General features: G+C 34.6%; 1 protein-coding gene across 2 annotated transcripts; it reads left to right on the top strand.

Annotated features, from left to right (window-relative positions):
* The first annotated feature begins 156 nt into the window (after positions 1 to 156).
* LOC107759519 (ADP,ATP carrier protein 1, mitochondrial-like) lies at positions 157 to 3,210 on the top strand. 2 transcript variants are annotated; one of them, XM_075238903.1, is made up of 4 exons: positions 157 to 260; positions 1,583 to 2,058; positions 2,151 to 2,522; positions 2,653 to 3,210. In XM_075238903.1, the coding sequence occupies exons 2-4, from the start codon at positions 1,591 to 1,593 to the stop codon at positions 2,947 to 2,949; spliced, it is 1,137 nt and encodes a 378-aa protein (XP_075095004.1). In that variant the 5' UTR covers positions 157 to 260; positions 1,583 to 1,590; the 3' UTR covers positions 2,950 to 3,210. The 2 variants fall into 2 exon arrangements, with proteins under 2 accessions (XP_075095004.1, XP_016432969.1); XM_016577483.2 differs by having other exon boundaries at positions 173 to 330.
* The last annotated feature ends 18,305 nt before the right edge of the window (positions 3,211 to 21,515 follow it).

The following is a 21,515-nucleotide window of genomic DNA, read 5'->3' as shown; positions in this document are numbered from 1 at the left end:
TGACAAAATTTCATACATGCATCAAATGACAAAATTAAGTAGTTTCGTTACACATTAAAAATTCACACCTATAATTTTGTTACACAAAGTATAGGTGTCATATTTAAACCAAAAACAGTCTCCTTGATTCCCTCTCTACCTATCATCTCCACTTTTGACTCCACTGTTAGAGGCAATACAAGACTCTCTCCACTCTGAATCTCCTTCTCTGTCTCACTTAAAAGCAACCCGATTGCCAAAAACTTATGCTCATTTTTCAGGTACAAAACTTTCTTGATTTTCTCTTGGAAAAAAGAAAAAAAAAACTCATACATTCTTCAAAGAGTGAAGGTAATTGTTTTCTTTATATCATTTCATTTTCTGTTTAGATGATTGCTTCTATTATGAGATATGCTATATGATCTTTATTTGGAATAAGTTTTGGATCTAATTTTACCTTGTCATACTTGTTTTCTGAAATTGAAACGTATATTAGAGTACTTTGACCTGGTATTTTCACGTTTGGCTTAATGCATGATTAGTTTTTAGCATTTGAACTTAACAATTTTTATTTTTATTTTGAAAATAACCAACTGAAATGTATATAAACCAACTGAAATGACGGCGATAATGGAATTCTGGCGATTTTTTCTCCTTTTGAATGATTAAAATCGTTAAATTGATGTAGTGTATCATTAGATATTTTCTTGAATATCCATTTTAAAATTTTATCACAGTAGCTGCTAGTTAAGTTTATTTTTGTTGTTGTTCTGTAGCAATATTGCGGTAGCAACAGGTAGTATATGCATATATCTGAGGATCTACCAAAGTTGTGATTGAATATTGATCCGTGAACTTAACATGTTTGTGTATTTATCGAGTTCCTTCTTCTATTTTACTGGTATTTCTTTTCTTATGCTCTTTTGTTGGAATTGGTTTGCGGTCCTTCAATTGTTAAACTAAAATAGAACTGAGATTCTTCTTACCACATTCCCACACTGTCACACTGATTTTGTTGCTATAATAAGTTTTGAATATAAGGCTTAATGATAATTCTTGGTCATATGCTATGATTCATATTTTCTAATTTTGGTCCGACACTGATATATTTTTTGAATTTAAATGGAGAAATATGGTCCGTGGAGATTCGTATAGCCGATCCCAACTTGTTTGGGACTGACGCATAGTAATAGTTGTTGTACAATTAATTTTTCATTTTTCTCAGTTGCAAAAACGGGAGTGGGTTGTTGTTGTTGTAGTCAAGTACGAATTTGATTTAAGTGATTCTTATCTGACATGTGTGGACCATCAAACAGATTAATATTTGTATCAGTAATAACAACCAATTTTTATTCTGGTAAGGATTAATGTTGGAAATTTTGTCAATGATTTGTGTATGTTTCTTGCAATTTAGTCAATGATTTATGTCTAGAAGTAAATTTAGTCTATAATGACCAAACTTAACCAAGCTGTTTCTTGCAATTTAACTATGTTTGTATTGCTTCCTGCAGCCAACATGTGCTTGCACTTTAATAGTTTATCATCTTAGCTTCTTATTTATTTAGCTGTCAAATACATCATTTTCCATCTTTTTGTTCTTTAGAGACAGCGATGATGATTGATCAGCCACAATACCCCTCTGTTGCTCATAAGGTATCTGGCAACTTCCTGGTTAGATCTACCCAAAATCGAGATCTTCTGGCGTACCAAAGGCCATACAAATATGGAAATCAGACGAAACCTTTGTTGCATCAATGTGAAGGAAAATATGACATGTCCATGGTTTCGTCGTACTCATCGCCAGTTTTTGTCCAAGCTCCTTCAGAGAAAGGTATTTCCAGCTTTGCAGTTGATTTTCTTATGGGTGGTGTCTCAGCAGCAGTGTCAAAGACAGCAGCTGCTCCAATTGAGCGCGTCAAACTCCTGATCCAAAACCAGGACGAAATGATCAAGGCTGGTCGGTTATCTAAACCATACAGTGGCATAACTGAATGTTTTAGCCGAACAATGAAGGACGAGGGGATTATGTCGTTGTGGAGAGGAAACACAGCAAACGTTATTCGTTATTTCCCAACTCAGGCTCGTTCTTTTTCTCAGACAAACTTGGTTATGTAAGATACGATCCTTATTCATTTCATTCTCGTTGTATAATTCTCCCACTTTTTGTGCAGGCCTTGAATTTTGCATTTAAAGATTACTTCAAGAGGCTTTTTAACTTCAAAAAGGAAAGAGACGGTTACTGGAAATGGTTTGCTGGCAACCTTGCATCAGGAGGCGCAGCTGGTGCATCTTCCCTTTTCTTTGTGTATTCACTTGACTATGCCCGAACAAGGCTAGCAAATGATAGTAAGGCTGCAAAAGGGGGAGGGGAGCGACAGTTCAATGGCCTTGTTGATGTCTACAAGAAGACACTAGCATCTGATGGAGTTGCTGGACTTTACCGTGGATTCAATATTTCATGTGTTGGGATCATTGTGTACCGTGGTCTCTACTTTGGTTTGTATGATTCTTTGAAACCAGTTGTCCTCACTGGAGGGCTACAGGTAATTTTGCGTTACTACTAACTATAACTCTAGTGATCGCGTTCAGTGTTGTATTAGACTTGTTTGCTGATGAAGTGTCTGTGATGTTTCATATATGTGTTCCTTTTTTGTTTTTTCCAATTGGTTTCAGGATAGCTTCTTTGCTAGCTTTGCACTAGGGTGGTTAATTACAAATGGAGCTGGACTTGCATCCTATCCAATTGACACTGTTCGTCGGAGAATGATGATGACATCTGGTGAAGCAGTGAAATACAAAAGCTCAATGGATGCTTTTACTCAAATAATGAAGAATGAGGGTGCAAAGTCTCTCTTCAAGGGTGCTGGTGCAAACATTCTTCGTGCCATTGCTGGCGCTGGTGTCCTTTCTGGCTACGACAAACTTCAAATGCTTGTACTCGGAAAGAAGTATGGATCTGGTGGTGCTTAAGATTGATCATTTTTGCCATCCCTACTAAGATTTTTAATTGAGTTTTGAATAATTAGCTACCAAACCATTAGTATCTTTTTTTACTTCAGTAGGAGATGTGATACATTTTGTGGCTACTGCTGGTGCAGTTGCTAGTTAGCTTCTAGGAGAGTAGAGTAACCAATTTTGATAGACATGGCAAGTCACACTATGCATAAATGTTTTATTTCACTTTGATAGATTATCCAACCAACTCAATAATGTAGTTGAATCTTCTCTATATTATCATGAATTCTTTGCTTTTCCTCTCTTTTCTCTTCTAGATACGATCGGGACCGTGGGGAGAGGGGGGATGGAGCTCTAAAGGATTAAAATAAGAGTTTAAGTTATATTCACTGAGCAGTGGCGGATATTTCATTAAGAAGATTTTGTTGGGGTTTAAGCTTGTTAGAGCTTAAAAATAGAGTGAATGGAAAATTTAGGGAAAAATTAAATTTTTGAATTTCCCAATTTGATAAAGAGACATTGTCCCTTATTGGAAGAGGAAAAGAGTTATATATATATATATATATATATATATATATATATATATATATATATATATATATATATATATATTGTATTTCTTCTAGCTCTTAAAGAGTTGAGAAGAAAGCAAGCATCGCGCCGTCGTCGTTGGCACTCGCTCGATTTGGTCAAATGATCTAATTGATTGATTAATTTTTTGGACCAAATTTATTTGTTAATATTAACGCAATATTATTTAATCTAAATTAGACCGTTTCTGTAACAGTAATTTAATTTTTTCCGCCGTTTTGTTTTTTCCGTTTTAATTTGAATTTGGCGGTTTGCGTAAATAGTCGTTTTATAAAACAACCATTTTGAGTTGCAGCCTTACACGAAGAGTTGCAACTCTTCGGTATTACCCGACGTTTTGGCTATAAATACATGACCTCTATCTCAGATTTTTCTTACGAAAATTCTGATTTTTCCTTCTTCCTTCTGCATTGTTTTAACAGAAAAGAAAGCAGTAAGTGTGATTTTGCTATTGTTCTTTGAGTTCGTTGGTCACTGGGGTTTGAAGTACCGCTATACTAGTGAGGGTAATCCGTTCTATCCTGGGAGGAAATAATCCTAAACATCGGGTATTAGGAGGGGATTAAGTTCTTTAAAAAAAATACTGTGAATTCAGTGGGCTCGTATTTATTTTTGTTCTTCTACATTTATGATTTCTCGTTGCTACTGTTTTTAAATATATTTTTCGAATACAAAATACTAACAGATTCAACTTTTATAAAAATAGGCTTTTCAAGCTTCTGATTCCAATCAACGGGATTCAACCTTTGTATTTATTATGCATTTTATTATTGGAAAAATTGTTGTCAGTCCATATACAATTTCAACCAAAACTAGCTCAAAATAATATATCTTCCCAAACAGGACCAAATGTTCTTTTAATCCAATTTTTTTTTAATTAATTTCAGTTTCTCTCCGGTCTCCTTTTTAACTCTAGGATGCTCTTTACTGTTAGATTACAACTTGTAGGTTATTTCAATCTGCTCGTATATAAAGTGAGTCTTAATTCGAATATAGCTAATAGCATTTCAATTTGCAAGCTGATGACAGAAATCCAAGTACCAAAAAGTTAGAAAAGAGATAAATGAAAATCATAAATGCAAGTGTTTTGATACAGTAACTTAGTAAAATAATTTGAAAAGTGAAGAAGATAAGCTAAAACTCCATTGTAAGCCATTGAAGCTCGCTTAAGCTTGAGTTGAAAATTCGAGTTTTTGAAATTGAAATTTATTACGAATGAGTGTTGTTGGAATAGATTGGATACATCTCAAGGAGTTTGAAACTCAATTTTGAGACAAATTGGTGGGGATTTGAGGTGGTTTGAATTCAAATTTGAGTCAAATTCGAAGTAAAAGACGAACATAGAAAAATATGAGATGTATATCACACGGTGTATCTTCCGTCTATCACTTATGTATCATATGTGTATCTCCTATATATCTCTTGTATATCCATGTATACATAGGTCTGTGATACATGCGTGATACATGTTTGATACATGTGTTACAGATGAACTCTTTAAACTCGAATTTAACTACGAATTTTGATACCAAACCAGTCCAAATCACCTCCAATCTCCTCAAATTTTACATATTGCCTCATCTATTTGTTCCCAACGAATTCCAACCATACCCATTTGAAAAAGAAAAAGAATCCTTTTGTGCCTAGTTTTTTTTAATGTTGTATATCATTGGTAATAAATTTTGACTCCAAGTCCAAACTACTCCAATTCATCTTCAATTTTCCTCAAACTTTGTATATTGCCTTATGTATGTGTTTTCAACGAATTTAACAATACCCATTGAATTTTATTTTTTTTTTGCCTAGGATTTTTGAATCTTGTATATCATTAGTAATGTTTTGGCTATTTTTGGTAGCATGACCAAAATGGATAATTTTTGGTAAGTAGTGTCTTTTTGTGACACATCTATGTAGTTTTTCCTTTAATATTTTAGGCTTGTAATATACATATATGATAAGTAAATTTGTTTAGCAAGGGATATCATATGAACCCCTTACTTTAATGTGGCTCTGCCACTGTCACCGAGGATATAAATTATTTATACAATCATATTACTTATTAGATAATTACATATAAATTTATTGGCAAGCATTAATTATTAATCTAATATAAATGAGTTAAGTTCTAGTTTACAAATGGGCTTCATTGTAGGCCTATGCCCTACGCTCTTGAGCAAAATTTATTTATAGCCCATCGGCCCAAACATATATCACCCGATAGCCTAAAATTACAATATACATTTTATAGCCCAAAAGTAATTCTAGTGGCTAGCCACAAGATCTGTTTCTTCGGCGGCAGAATGTCTTCATGAGCGACGTCGACCTCTCTCCTCAACGACCAAAGAAAAAGAATATGCCATATAGCTCTTCCACATAAATTGTTCAAAACCTTTAAAACAGATCTTAGTTGTATCACTATTGCTGAAAAGTGGCAGAAAGAATAAGATTGGAAGGATGAGAGGAGGAAGCAGAACTAACATGGCCGGGAAATTGAGTTTTCTAACAAAATCCGGCACAAATAGTTATTGTAGTTCAATATAGAGCAATTCCACGCGAAAGAGACACGTTTAAGTTTGAACAGTGTTTAAAGTCAATACTTAGCAGAGAAGTATGGAAAATAAACTGTCACTATACAAAGAATATACAAAATAGACTGTCACTATACAAAGAATATACAAAATAGACTGTCACTATACAAAATATATACTAAATAGAATGTCACTATGCAACATATATACAAAATAGACTGTTATTATACAAAAAATATACAAAATAGACTGTCACTATACAAAAAATATACAAAATAGACATTTTGGGATATTAGATGTAATATGTTTGGATCGAAGGGCCATTTCGTGTAAGTGGGAGAAAACATGAGTTATTAAAATTTTGAGGGGCTATAGAGGGTAGTTTTCTATACGCTCTTTCGTATGTTAAGTGTTTGGACCTTCCAATTAGTTGTTTTAGCCCAAAATATCACCCTTTCAAGCTCTGAAGTTTTTTCTTTTTTTGGACATCCTCATGAATTATTTGAAACTAGTGAATTTGCACACTTGGCGCGGTAAAAATAAATAAATGAACTTTACAAAAGTCTTCTATAACTTCAATTCTATATGATGAATAAACTATAGTAAATATTAATATTTTTTCGACTAGTTCCAGTTTCAGAAAAAGCATATAAAGGAATAATAATAATAATAATAATAATAATAATAATAATAATAATAATAATAATAATAATAATAATAATAATAATAATAATAATAATAATAATAAGAGTATAATAATATTTACTTAATAACTCTACATATACAACCATTTAGTAACAAAATTTAAATAGATTACAATACCAATTATTGATTCATAGAAATTATATATTTCACAAGTAATTTTTTGAGTTAAAGTTCATCAATCTAAGTTTGGTTTGTAGTCCAAAATGCACCAAACCTATTGTATTTGGACCATAAAAATCAAGCAAATCTTACTCTTTTATTCCTTGCTATTTTCCCTAAAAATATTTTAAAATATGTGAGCAATTGTTGATAATATTATAGTATTTCAAAATATTTTACAAGTGTCTTTTTCTATTTCTAAGTGGCAACCATACATATAGATATTTTATAAGTGTCAAGATAAGGGATATTGGGAGATTGGGGATCGGCTGAAACATTCGAAGATGCACATTTGGGAATTCGACGATAAAGATTATAAAAATGATTATTTGAGTTGTGTAGCTAATTTAGTTGTTGAAAGGCTATATAATTAGTTAGAACTGTAGTTTAAAGATGGGTTTCATGATAGGCTAATGCTCTACGCTCATTTGTGAAGTGTTTGGACCTCTCAATTAGGTGTTCTGGCCCAAAATATCACCCTTTCAAATTCTGAATTTCTTTTTTATTTTTATTTCGATTCATGTAAATAAGAAAAAGGAAAATAGTAATAGGGTTGGATTGTGTCTAGTTTTTTTAATAATTTTCTGATAGTTCTTGATTTCACGATCTTCAAAATAAAAAGCTTTATCGTTGTTTCCAATTGTTATCGAAGTATGATTTTTGAAAAAGTTAACAACATGAGTTACATCCAACATATCCAAGTTCTCAATTTTGAAGAAACTAATGAAGAGCACCAAAAGCAACCACCAGATTCACTTAAATCTTTAGGAGAAAATCATTCAAATCAAGAAAAATATGTGAACTTTTAAAGCTAATATGATAAAGTGGCTTTACTAGTTGCATTTTTTTAAATTAAATTTTCTTTGTTTTGTGATTGGAAGTGCAATAATCAACTACTTTGTTAGTTGATTCGAGAAAGAGTTGTGCCTTAATAATAGGAATATTTAATGATAAATGAGGTAACAATGTATGATCTTTATTCTTTTGAAGAAATGTTTTAGAAGTTAATGGAATTCCATGTATAGTCAAGAAGTTTTTTTTTTATACGCAAACCTTTTGGCTACTAACTGACCATTTCTTAGCCCACAACTATTTGAAGTACAAAACTTATAGTGAAATAGGTTTTATATTGTGAATATGTATGATTTATTTAATCATGTAAAGTTACAAAAGTATAAAGATGATTATTGTCCACTACCGAAATTAGAAGCTCAATACTAACGGCAGTGAAGTGGAGATGAACAAGAAAGCAATGCTCTTATCCCACCTTTTTCAAGTTTTTAAATCAGGATAATCATATACAATCTAATCATTTCCCAAGATAAATCACCTTCTTTTCCCATAAAATATATAATTATGAACTCTTTAGTTAATTTATTGACCAACTTTTCCACGTAATTAAGAACATAGTTTATATGAAAGAAGGGACAAAGAGTGTCTTCACTAAGAGACACGTAATTGGTCAAAAGATAGATCAAATTCCTTGCTTGAAGACAAGGGATTTGTGTCTCCTTGAATCCATGGCTTACCTTTGTTTCTCAAACTATAACAAGATCTTTCTTGGTTTTCATTCAATTTTGGACCATGGAATCATGACGGATTTCGCTTCCTTTGTCACTCAAAAATTACTCACGAACTGGCGAGCGCAAAACACAATACAAAATTGATGCTCACTAATTAAATATAGTATAGTATAATATCGTCTCCATAGAGATTGGTTTTAAACAATGTTCGAATAATTTTTGGTTTAAATGCTATTCAGGAGAATCAACACTTGAGTTAACAGATTATGAACTAAGTTTAACTACTAAAATAAATCACTTTGACAATTGACAACAAGGAATTGGAGATTTGCAAAGTCGGTTTCTTATCAATGTGAGGAATAAGGGTTTGATAGGATAGGTGCAAGGTAGCTATTTGGGATTTAACTCTAGCTTAATTTACTCTAATATTCTAATAATTCTCACGAATTCACTCGATGATTAGTTTAAATGAGTAATCAAGACTGCTCTCTCGATTAAATCTTAACTCTACGAGGTGAACTAAATATAAGCACTGTGAAGTATGCAAGTATGCGTTAATGGATTGGTCCTTAGGAAAACATCTCTCGAATATTCTCCTAACTTGATTTAATCAACAATTCAACAAGCTCTTCCGATTACTTAAGAGAATCAATAATTAAATCAAAATAAAATAATGCAAAGATAATTACCAAGATATTCCTCTTTCGATTAGATAAACTGATAAATAAAGTTACAACAATTCAAAACTCCATAAACGAATTCAAGCACGAAAACCATGGAGGCTGATATTGATGCCTCTGCTGATTTTGAAAACCTTGAGCTCCCTGTCTCTAGGGTCTGGAGTTATTTTGCTCCCATGAATTCAAGCTACCACTTGGTGAATTCCAAGAAAAGCCTCGGTGCCTCTGTCCCATAGGATTGAAGTTGTTACCACTCTAGTAGTTGCCTCTATCAAAGCTTCCCACAACATTTACCACTTCATCTGCAGCTACGGCCTGACACTCATGCGTTGGAAGTCCCATTCCACAGAAATCACAAATTGGTGATGGTTGGCTCTAGACCTTGGCTAAGGTCAACTTTCTTATGTCTTTGTCCATGGCCTCTAGTTAGGCTTGCACTGTTGTGTTAGAATCAAGGATGTTGTAACCCGTATTTTCGGGTAACACTAGAGGTGATTAACTTTCCCAAGAGGTCTTGTTTTAATGTATTTGAATCATATAATATCCGCATCATAAGTCTTGAAGTCAAGCGAGTTATGAAACAAAAGTCGATAAAAGTTGTCGCAACTTAGGTTTATAATTTTACTTAAACTTTAGGTCAAATGTTACTGCATTTTTCTCCCAATGTGCTTGGAATTATGGGGTGATATACCTATCAAATTGAAGATCTATGAGTCTAGTTTCCAACGCATTAAACCGTTCATCGATACGATCTCGGAATAGAGAGATATTCGCGTTTTCGCGAGAGTGCGCCAAGCTGCTCTCTATGGGGCCCACAAAGACGATTTAAGACATATGGACATATATAAGATACCTCAACCCCGTTTTAAGTCATTATTTTTCAGTATATTCAGACCTTATAACCCTAAAACAGTCTCTCAAGGTTCTCTCATGATCCAAGACCCAAACAAAGGGCAAACAACACAAATCAAATATCGGAAATCCCGTGGCGCTAGTAAGTTTCTTGTTCTTCTTGTTGTTGCTGATTTTTGTGTTGTTCCAGCTCGTGTGGGAGGTTGTTTTAAGTGTTTTATGTCCTGTAAATATACCTTCAAGTTTTTAATATCAACCCTAGGTGATTTCAAGTTTTCTAAAGTAATTCTAGTGTCGAAAAACCCGAATTAATTGCTAGTTTCGCTTCCTTGTTCTTGTGGCAGAATTGAAGGGATATTTCGTGGAAAATTAAGGTCAAATTGGAGTTGTTCTTTCTGTTTAAAGGTAAGGAACCTCTTACTCTATATATATTTAAGATTATCCAAGTTGTGGCTGAGTCGTTGATGCTAGAACTTGTGAAATATATATCAAAAGGCTTGGTAGTAATATTGTTAGTTGGTGGACTGTTTTGGAGGCTCAGTATGATTATTAATGATGTTGTTTGGGCTGTTTGGTGATTGTATTGACTTGTGGGAAGTCATATAAATAGAGGAGGTGCTGTCCGTTTCATCGTAAAATAGGTTGCGGTCGATACATAATAGTTACGACGCTTAAACGATAATGATAGTGTCATTTCTCTTATTGTAGACTAAGGAGTCATGACATTTGCATAGCTTGAGGTTGGGCAGTATATACAAGGTATGTGAGGCTATCCCCTTCATTCTTTTGCACGACTCCGATTGTACATAATGTAATGAACGAGCTCCCAAAGATACTCTATTCTTAGAAGCTAGCAGTACTTACATTGCTGCCCTTCTTATGAAACGATTGATATTGATGTTACTTCTCTTATTCTTATATTATCAATTTTGTTGGTAGTTCCTGATTCTTATAAGATTCTTGATGAAGAGTTAATCCTAATAACGTGTACGAAGGATACCGACCTTACGTCACTCCGAAAGGTTCAAAATGTGATTCCAATGAGTCCAGCATGCATCATATATATATGTATCTATTTTACTCTACCGAGCCGCGCTATAGTCGGCCGGGTATGGCACCTATTGTGCAACCACTTATCAATTGGGTTTTACCGAGCTCCACATGGCCGGGTACGATTCTACCGAGCCCTATGATGGCCGGGTACGTTTTACCGAGCCTATTACGGCCGGGTACGATATGATGATGATGATGCCCATAAAGGCATATGTTTTAAAAGTTTATGTGTATATATATGTATGTATCATGTATTTCATGTCAGTAGCCCTCAGAGGTACCCGGATGTCACAGGTTGTATATTCCCTATCACTGTTTATATTATTGTTCTTACTTATGCTTTCCTGCCTTATATACTCAGTACTTTATTTGTACTGACGTCCTTTTTATTTGTGGACGATGCATGTCGTACTGCAGGTCCTGATAGACGGGTAGACGCAGCTCCCCTACCACAGTAGGCTGTCCGGTTCAGCGGTTATTGGCGAGATCCCTTCTCCGGACTTGCCGTGGTCTTGGTATGCATTTTTGTTATAGACATTAGGGGTATGTCGGGGCCCTGTTCCGGTAATGTTGTAGCACTTAGGTTTCTTTAGAGGCTCATAGACAGATGTCGACTTATGTATGGTTTAGAATGCCTTGTCGGCTGATTTTTGTTGTATAGTCTTTCATGGCAGCATGGTAGCTCGTACCTTATATATAGTTTTTTGACAGTCTTGTCGTCCTATGTTATGTATGTTCATGACATTATCTTTCATTGTTGGATGTTCATGATCCATGTCTACTATTTATATTGATCTTGTCGGCCCTTAAAGATAATAAGAAAGGTTAGATAAAATGTACGTTGGTGCTCGGCAAGTATGGCTCGGGTGCTAGTCATGACCCTCTAGTTGGGTCGTGACACCAAAAGTCCTAGAGTTGCATCCACAATTAAATCCCATTGTGCTGACACTTCCTCACTATATCCGTGAATCTCTACCAAGCTTTGAAAACTGTTTCGGTGTCCATCCGGTAGAAGTTATAAATTTCCCTTCTGAATTTCACTGTTTTTGCAGCTGAGAAGTATTTGTCAAGAAACTTTCTAGTCATATCTTCCCATGTCCTGATCGACCCTGTTGGTAAGCTACGAAGTCAGTGCTTCCCGTCATCCTTTAGTGAAAAGGGAAATGCCCTTAAGTAGATTGTATCTTTCGACACTCCGTTGTACTGGAAGGTATTCATGATCTCCTCAAAATACATCAAGTGAGTGTTAGGATCTTCATTCACCTTCCCTCTAAAGACACAATTGCTTTAACTCGAAATTATTTGCTACTACTGATGGAGGTCTGACACTGGACATACCCTGATTGTAGACTGGTCTGGCATAATCACCCAATGCTCTACCAGGCCTGGGTATAGCATTCTCGAACTGGTCTTCAATCAAGAGTCGATTCAGATTGAATCTTCGACCCCCATCATCGTTGACGGTCTCATCAGCAGATCTACGGGTTGTCTCAGTTGCTATCATTGCAGCTTCTTCTCTAAGCTGTGCTGCTTCTCTTGCAGCTAAATTTGCCCCATCTTCACTGTTATTAGCCATGTATTCTTGGGTTGAAGGTTGCCCTAAGAACATTCTGGTGAGTCCTTTCTCTTTCCTCAACTGTCGTAGACTCTTTTCCACCTCTGGATTATATGGAATCAATTCATTTGAAGAAGATCGAGTCATACACCACAAGAGTCAATCTGTTGCTTGCACAGGAAACCCCTGAAGAATAAAAAAATAAATCCTGAATTAGCACCATAACTATTTTGAACATTATTGATTGTCAATCCCCGGCAACGGCGCCAAAATTTGACGAGCGCAAAACACAACACAAAATTGATGCTCGTTAATCAAATACAATATAGTATAATATCGTCTCCACATGGATTAGTTTTAAACAATGTTCGAAAATTTTTTGGTTTAATTGCTATTCAGGAGAATCAATACTTGAGTTAACAGATTATGAACTAAGTTTAACTACTAAAATAAAGCATTTTGACAATTGACAACAAGGAATTGGACATCTGCAGAGTTGGTTTCTTATCAATGTGAGGAACAAGGGTTTGACAGGATAGGTGCAATATAGCTATTTGGGATTTAATTCTAGTTCAATTCACTCTAATATTCTAATGATTCTCACGAATTCACTTGATTAGTTCAAACGTATAGTCAAGGCTCTTCTCTTGATTAAATCTTAACTCTATGAGGTGAACTAATATAAGCACTATGAAGTATGCAATCATGCGTTAATGGATTGGTCCTTAGGAAAACGTCTCTCGAATATTCTCCTAACTTGATTTAATCAACAATTTAACAAGCTATTCCGATTACTTAAGAGAATCAATAATTAAATCAAATAAAATAAACTGATGAATAAAGTTGCAACAATTCAAAACTCCATAAACGAATTCAAGCACGAACTAGAGTTAAAATCCACAAATATTTATCAACACACCAAATCCATCAAACCCTAAGGTAAACTACTTCATACTCATGGAGGAAGTCATCACAAATATAGTTAAAGAATAAGAAAGCATCATTCTAAAGTTACAATCCAAACTCTGGTATTGAATTGATGGAAGGATGGTGAAATCTTGTGTCTTGAAGCATCTAATGCTCTCCCAAAGCTTCCAAGGTCAAAAGTCCCTTCAAAAATATCTTTTTGGTGTATTTATACCATGTAGGAGTGGGCCCATACGAAATTACCTTTTCCTAGCCGAAATAGGACAAATACTCCGAGAAAATTACACAGTTTGTGGGGATATTCAGAGAGCAAGTTCTGACAGACAACAACCAATTTCTACTGCGGCGCGGCAATGCAAGTTTTCCAGAGTGTTTCCGTTTTGTCAATTTTTGATATCCAGACTTGGCTCTCGACCCCCGAACGCGATCCCGGTTTAATCCCTTGGGCTTTTACTTAGACTTCAAAAGCTCCAACTTGTTCAATTTAGCTCCTGAATATCTTTTTAACTCGAAATCACTTCCTACAAAGCATAAAACACATAATAAGTGCAATTCACTAACATCCAAGCTCAAACACAAGCAAAATGCAGTAATTAGAATGCAAACTACGACTAAAACACGTGATTCTAGCCTACCATCACAACCGAAGTATATCCAAAATTTAAAATTTATGGGTTCATATTTACTATTTTTATAATTGTAATGAATTTTTACATATAAATTTTTACTCCCGTCGAAAGTTATATTCAATTGAACTCCTTATTAATACACTACACACGTCCCTACTAACGAGCATTGGGTGATAATATAAGTAGTATTGCAACTTTTTTGTATAAACATCTAAAATTTATTGATCCGATTAATTAGATTCTGTAAAGTTATTTAAAAAGAAAAGGTCTCTATCAAGATTTTATTCATATTCAAAATTTATAATGTAAGGCCTCTAATTAAAGTGAAGGCATTTCATTTATCCCAACACGTCTCTTTTGATAGTAAAATTACCTTGCATCTTATTGGTGAAACTTTCAACTCTCTTCAAGTTTTATTTTTTCCTTTTCCTCTTTTCCTTACCGCGGATCTCCTTCACACAAAAATATCAATTGTAAAATGTATCTTCATGTGTAATATGTTTATCAAAATTGCTACGATTTCTAATTTTACATTTATAGCCTGATTGACCAAGCTTCTAAAATCTGCTTTTTTTGAGAAGTGATTTTTTCAAAAGTGTTTTTCAAAAAAGAACTTTTGGTGAAAATCGATTTGTATTTGGCTAATTAATTTAAAAAGCAATTTTGAGTAGTAATTAGTGTTTGACCAAGTTTTTGAAAAATGCTTCTAAGTGTATTTTTCTCAAAAGTGCTTCTCAGAAAAGTATTTTTGGAGAAAAGCTACATTTTTCTGATTCTCAAAATCTGCTTCTCCTTCTCTTCAAAAATATTTTTTTCCTTCTAAAAGCTTGGCCAAACACTTCAATTTTTGGCCAAAAGCATTTTTAATCCCTAAAAAAGCACTTTTAGCCCCAAAAAATACTTTTGCCCCTCCCCCCCCCCCCCCAAAAAAACTTGGCCAAATAACCTATTACTCGTTATATATAACCACCATAGTACAATTAAATCTGCTCCGTCCTTTCTTCGTATAATATTTTATTTTTGTAAATATGAAGCTAGAACTAATAATATTGTTAATCACTCAACTAAGCCGTTAACTTTGGGATGGCATGCTATGTTCCACACTCGAAGAGTCGTGTGGTATTATAGATAAGCAAAAATAATTTTAGAATAAAAAATTAATACCGTCTCATTTCTTATTTGGTTACTAATCATGAAATAAGTTATCTTAGAATTAAAGATAATACTAGAATAATTTATACCTGTCAGAGGGTGGAATATTAATCAAAATATAAGTTATCCCAGGATAAAATAATAAAATTTATCATTCAAGAATTAATACAACAATACCAAACAATCAATAAACAAATAATACGAGCCTAACTAATCTCAATATAATTTGTGTTCAAACCAAACTAACTTCATAGTACCATCCTCTTTTTTATTGGTTCGTTAATTCTCACCTGTCGTGTACAAGAAATACTAAAGAATAGTGTACCTTGTGGAAGAGCTAGTGATGCAACAATTACAGCAACTTGCAGGACTGTATACTTTAGAAAAGCTGACATTATTACTGCTTCTTACCCAATTCCTTGGTAGGATAATTATTTTTCTACTCTTTTTATTTTCATTAAGAGACTCGAAGGGACCACAACTCAAAATATATTCAATCCAATTTTGATATTGACTACTATAATTGTATTCATTTCAAACTTGCAAAATAATTGTAAAATTATAGTTTTAAAAAGCAAAGAGTTACCTAAAGGAAAATAAAAATGAAAGTATGTACCACTCTTGTAGACGCTATGCTTTTAAAATCAGTTTATTTCAAAAAATACTTTTGGTGCTAAATAATTTATGTTTAACTAATTAATTTAAAAAATATTTTTAAATAGTAATTAGTGTTTAACCAAACTTTTAAATAATATTTTTTCAAAAACTACTTATGCTTCAACTTAAAAATATTTTTTTATTTTCTTTTAAAATTTGATCAAATATCTTAACTTTAAAAAAAAAACTTTTGATCCAACAGACACTTTTGACCAAAAATAAACACGACCAAATAAGGTATTGTTCTTTAGTGAAGTAGTAGTTGAAACCAAAAAAAATAATAGTAGAAGTATTAAATCAACAAGAAGAAGAAATATAATGTAAAAATTTCCATTGACTAGGGGGGTGGTTGGAGAAAAGGGGACCAGACAGCAAGCAAATAGGATTTTTGTAGTGACAAAACATGCTCTGTTACTGTTATTTTGATTACAGATCTACTCATCAGAGGTACAGCTGTACGGCAAAGATTACGGCAGACAGTCTTCTGGGAATGCGGCTTCTTCTTACCGGCTGTTAAAACGGCTTTTCCCCCCCACATGCCTTCTCTACCCCCACGCCTCTCCTTAATTACTGTAAGAAACTTTTTTTCACTGAACACTGTTAAAATAATTGCTCCCTCCGTTTCAATTTAGATGAGATAGTTTGACTCAAGACACGAAGTTTAAGAAAAAAAATAAAAGTTTAAGCGATAAAAACTTTGTGGGCCATGACATTTGTGTGGTTATAAAAGCTTCTCATTAAGGTTAAAATAAGTAAAATGAAGAGTTTAAAGTTGAATTATTTTCAAATTTAGAAGTGTGTCATTTATTTTGGACAAACTAAAAAAGAAAATATCTCATCTAATTTAAAACGAAGGGAGTAGGTACTTGGACATAAGAAAAATATGGATAATTTACGCGATACGCCTATTGAAAACACTTGTTAATATCATATATAATTAAAATATTTATTTTACTTGTATTTCGAAGTAGAAGATTGTGAGATGTTTCAGAATATATGGAAGATTTGGAAGTATAGCGTGCAATATTTTTAGAATATTTGATGTAATTTCAATATTTAGGTATATAGTGAAAGTGAGTTTTATAAATTGGTATATTACGTAACTTTCCCCAAAAATATTAGGTTTAAAAAATAATTTTTAAAGTTAAAGTTAAAAAAAATACTTTTTTTAAAAAATTAAAATTATGTTTAAAACATACATTTCATTTGAAAAAAATATTATATAATTTTGTGAGAGAAAAATACTGTTTACTTAACAAATAGGTACAAATTACTTTTTCAAATTTAAAACTCATCTTTATTTTTTTTTGAAACTCATCTTCAAAAAATAAATAAAATGTATAACCAAACAACATTGTGAAGTTGAGGTTAAAAAAAAAAGTAATTCGCATGGACAAACGGGTCCGAAGTATTACTTCATTAGTAAATACTTCCTTCGCTCACTTTTACTTGTCAACAATAGACTTTACACTTCTCTCAAGAAATAATAAATAAAGTATATATATATTTTTTTACAAAATTATCCATAATAATGATAACATTTCAAAAAGTTTTGAAAAATGATTTATGGAATGAAGGTTAATGACAATGGTAAAATAATTATTTTTATCTTTCTCTTAATTTACTAAAATGAAAAAGTAATAGTAAAAATATATTTTTTAATATAGTGGACAAATAAAAATAAACAGAGGGTATAACAAGAACATGATGTGAGCTGTCCAAATCTAAGACATCTCGGGTTTTTTGTACTCCTTTCGTCCAAATTTACTTGTACTTATTAATTTGACATACCCCTTAAAAAATAATAAATAACATAATAATTTTACTATATCATCCCTATTTATTATTATTGAAAAACTAATTTTGACTATTACGACAAATCCAAAATATTACATTGATCAAGAAATGGACCAACCTATATAAGAGCAGACCTAACTTTTAGAATTCTCATTTGGACTGGTTCAGAGAAGGTACATCTTTTCCTTCTCAAGGTTTTAAATTTATCTTTCTGCTCGCTTCAGTACAAGTTATATTCCCCAAATACTTATGTAGTATTTTTTTTAGCTTCAACTCATCATTTTTTGAAGAATTCTGCACCCAGAAGTATACAGCCTGGCAAGTTGATGTTAATAAGAATTTAGATATTATGAGTTACTCTGGTTGAACGAAACAAAGATTTAAGTGTATGATGATATTAATTTTCGGTCTTGAGTGTCCTTTAAGATTTAATCTCAAAAAAAGAATGAAACAAAAATAGATGTTTAATCATAACATCATGATGATCCGATTTTGGTAATTAATAATTCTAAAAGGAATACTGCCCTCCCATCCTTTACCTTTTTAGATTTTTCTAACTCTGAAATATCAAAGAGCAATTATTTCATACCATTTGATGCCGAGGGTTCATGTGACTTTGTGATATTATATTTTTCCCTTTTTATTTTGGACGATCCAAATTTGCTGCCTTTTCAAACAATGCCCTTCTCTATGTTGACATCCAAATCTGCCGAATCACTCGTATTATTGTATGGGTCAAAATCTAGCGTTAGAATATTTTCGCCAAAATAATACTAAGAAGAGAGTTCCCAAGTCGTCGTTCGTCGAAATGGCTCAAAGAAGCAGCGAAGTCCGTGGTCGAAGAGTCAACAAGGACCGTAGTCAATGCATCAACAAGAGACGAGATCGAGGTCGAATACGTTCGGCAGAGCTGTAACGACTAGTTTTCAAGATAGGATATTAGAGAGAATATTCTATTGGATATTCTCTGTACTTGGTCTTTTAGGGTTTCTTAGAAGCATGTTCCATATAAATAGAAAAAAGAGACAATGATAAGGGCATGTGATATTCATTTGTAAGAACACACTTTGACAAGAAGATTCTCCCTCTCTCTTACTAAGATACGAACACCACATTTTCACTAAGATTTTTGTCTATATTATTCCATACTTTTCCATCAGATCCGAGAATAACTTGAACATTCAGGATTTGTCTGTCACTCATCATTGTCAGGAGAAACATCCATCTAGTTCATCCTTTATTGGGTAAATCATTCCTCCTATTTACTTAAATGTCATTTATTGTTATTCATTGCTATTAAATGCTACATTATTGCTCAGGCTTTTTGGAATAGTTATTGCATATTGTTATCATTATTTGACCAAATCTATCTGACGTTCATCGCACCCTCGGAAGCTACATCTAGAAATATTATTATTAACTAAGTTTAACACATAAATACATAAATTTAATTATTTGAACCAAGAGTCATATTTTTGGTCAAATAATTTATGCGCTGTCTGTGAGGATTTCTTAGTTAAACTTTTAGTTTATTCTAGATCTACAACTAACACGGGTCAATAACGTAAAAAAAAAAAAAAAAAAGATCTCCATTTTTTGTGTATAGGAATCCCAATATGGCAGGTAACCGAGAATAAAGGACAAGAATAACAAGTAACCTCCCAACCAACCTCATGAACGTCATCAACAAAAGCTGTGAAATAACAGACGAGGGCGTGACGCCCAGTGCTTCCCCTAGATGAGATGGGTCATCACCCCTTCATTGCAGCATAACAAAATCTCGTGGTAAGGGAGCCTCACGTCTGTGGAAGAATAAACACCCCCAGCTGTAAAAAAAACTCCTCGAAGCGTGGTTAACTGACACGCTAACTAGCGTCCTCAACAAGCCCGCTCGGGACACGACTGCAGAAAATGCAAGGACTTGCACGATACAACAAGCAGACGAACAATGCAACCAGCTCTTTCCTCCAACGACAGGTATTACTCTTAATATCGTTGATAGTGTAGGTGACAACGCCCTAGCAGCCATTCTAAAAAGGATGGGAGAAATGAAAAATGAAAATAAGGCGCTCCGGGATCAAATGAAAGAACACGAGGAAAGGGTCGATAAGATACTAGGCATTCCTAAGATGTTGCCAAAGAGGGATGCCAACCGGTTCGCCGAGCAGCCCTACAGTAATGATGCAGTACCACATGCCTTACCAAAAACCTTTAAAATGCCACCCTATCTCAGGATATATGACGGCACAACCGACCCTGAAGATCATGTGATTTATTACGCCACCGCCGTGAAAGGCAATGACCTCGCCAAAGAACACGTGTCTTCCATCTTGCTGAAGAAGTTCGGCGAAACCCTCACATGAGGGGCATTAACCTGGTATTCACAACTACCAACATGCTCCATAGAAACCTTTGAAGAAATGGCCGACAACTTCGTAACGGCCCATGCCAGAGCCAAGAAGGCCGAGGCGAGAGTGAACGACATATTTGCTATTAAACAATCTCTGAGAAGGGCTGAGGGACTTCCTCGCCCGGTTCAACCGAGTAAGGATGACTTTGCCAAACGTGTCCGAAGGGATGGCGGTCGCAGCTTTCTAGAATAGGCTGAGTAGGGATGGTTTAAGAGCAATAAGGAAACTGTTGAGTCGGTTGATGAAGTATCCCCCAACCAGTTAAGACGAAATCGACAATGCTTATTGTGCTAAGGTCCGTACAGATAAGGATGACCTCAACGGGCCAACCCACCGTGAAACGACATCAACCATATATCAGAACGGTCGCTGCCCCCTCCCCCCACTACGAAGAAGGTCCATCCAGACCAAGGACGGGAACTCCTCGAAATGACAGAGCTATGACCCCTATTATCTGCTCACAATTTTTGCGTGTCACCTACAGAGATAGTCTACGCCCTGAAGAAGCTCGGGCCAAAAGTGAAGTAGCCGCAAAAGATGAGATCGGACCCTAACACCAGAAAATAAGATGCCCTCTGTGAGTTCCACCAGGAACTAGGGCACAAGATTGAAGATTGCATCGCCTTGAGGCAGGAAGTCCTGAACATGTTATGATAAGAACACCTTAAAGAGCTGCTAAGCGATAGGGGGAGAACAAATTTCGCCAGAGGACGCGAGCAGCAAGGGCAGCCTAAGCACCCTCACCAGCTCATACCATCAGCATGATCATCGGTGATGGCGATGACGCCTCTATCAATAGCATAAAGTTCACCACTACCCACAAACTCAAGCGATCTATCACCCGCGAACGATACGACGAACTTGAAGAAAGTATCATCTTGACAAGTCGGACGCCGACGGTTTGGCTTTTCCTCACAATGACGCCCTCATTATTACTATGCTAATTTTAGATACTGATGTTAAATGAATTATGACAGATGACGGGAGAGGCGCGTTCATTATTCATCCCCGAGTACTTACCCAAATGAATCTCGAGGATAAGATAGTACCGCACTGTATCACGCTAACTGGTTTTAATAATGCAGTTGAACGGACTTTCGGGGAAATTACACTCCCCATTTTGGCCGGCGGCGTGACTCTGGAAACAACACTCTACATCATGGATCAAGACATCGCGTACAATGCCATAATGGGATGACCGTGGATACACCTCATGAAGGTCGTCCCCTCCAGCTTATACCAAGTCGTCAAATTCCCAACTCAATGGGGAATATTCAGCATACGAGGAGAGCAACCTACGTCCCGGGAATGCTACCGCATTGCTTTAGATAGCACGGCCACCCAACAAAGGAAGGACAAAGA

The sequence above is a fragment of the Nicotiana tabacum genome, chromosome 19 (assembly GCF_000715075.1).
Source record: "Nicotiana tabacum cultivar K326 chromosome 19, ASM71507v2, whole genome shotgun sequence".
NCBI lineage: Eukaryota > Viridiplantae > Streptophyta > Magnoliopsida > Solanales > Solanaceae > Nicotiana > Nicotiana tabacum.
The sequence above is the reverse complement of the archived record's forward strand: the minus strand, read 5'-3'. Positions and strand labels throughout refer to the sequence as shown.

Bases quoted from the DNA above. Each gene is read 5' to 3' on its own strand.
- LOC107759519 (XM_016577483.2), top strand. From the start codon at position 246: ATGCTCATTTTTCAGGTACAAAACTTTCTTGATTTTCTCTTGGAAAAA. The intron at 331-1,582 runs GTAATTGTTTTC...TTTGTTCTTTAG, and splicing joins ACATTCTTCAAAGAGTGAAG to AGACAGCGATGATGATTGAT. The intron at 2,523-2,652 runs GTAATTTTGCGT...AATTGGTTTCAG, and splicing joins TCCTCACTGGAGGGCTACAG to GATAGCTTCTTTGCTAGCTT.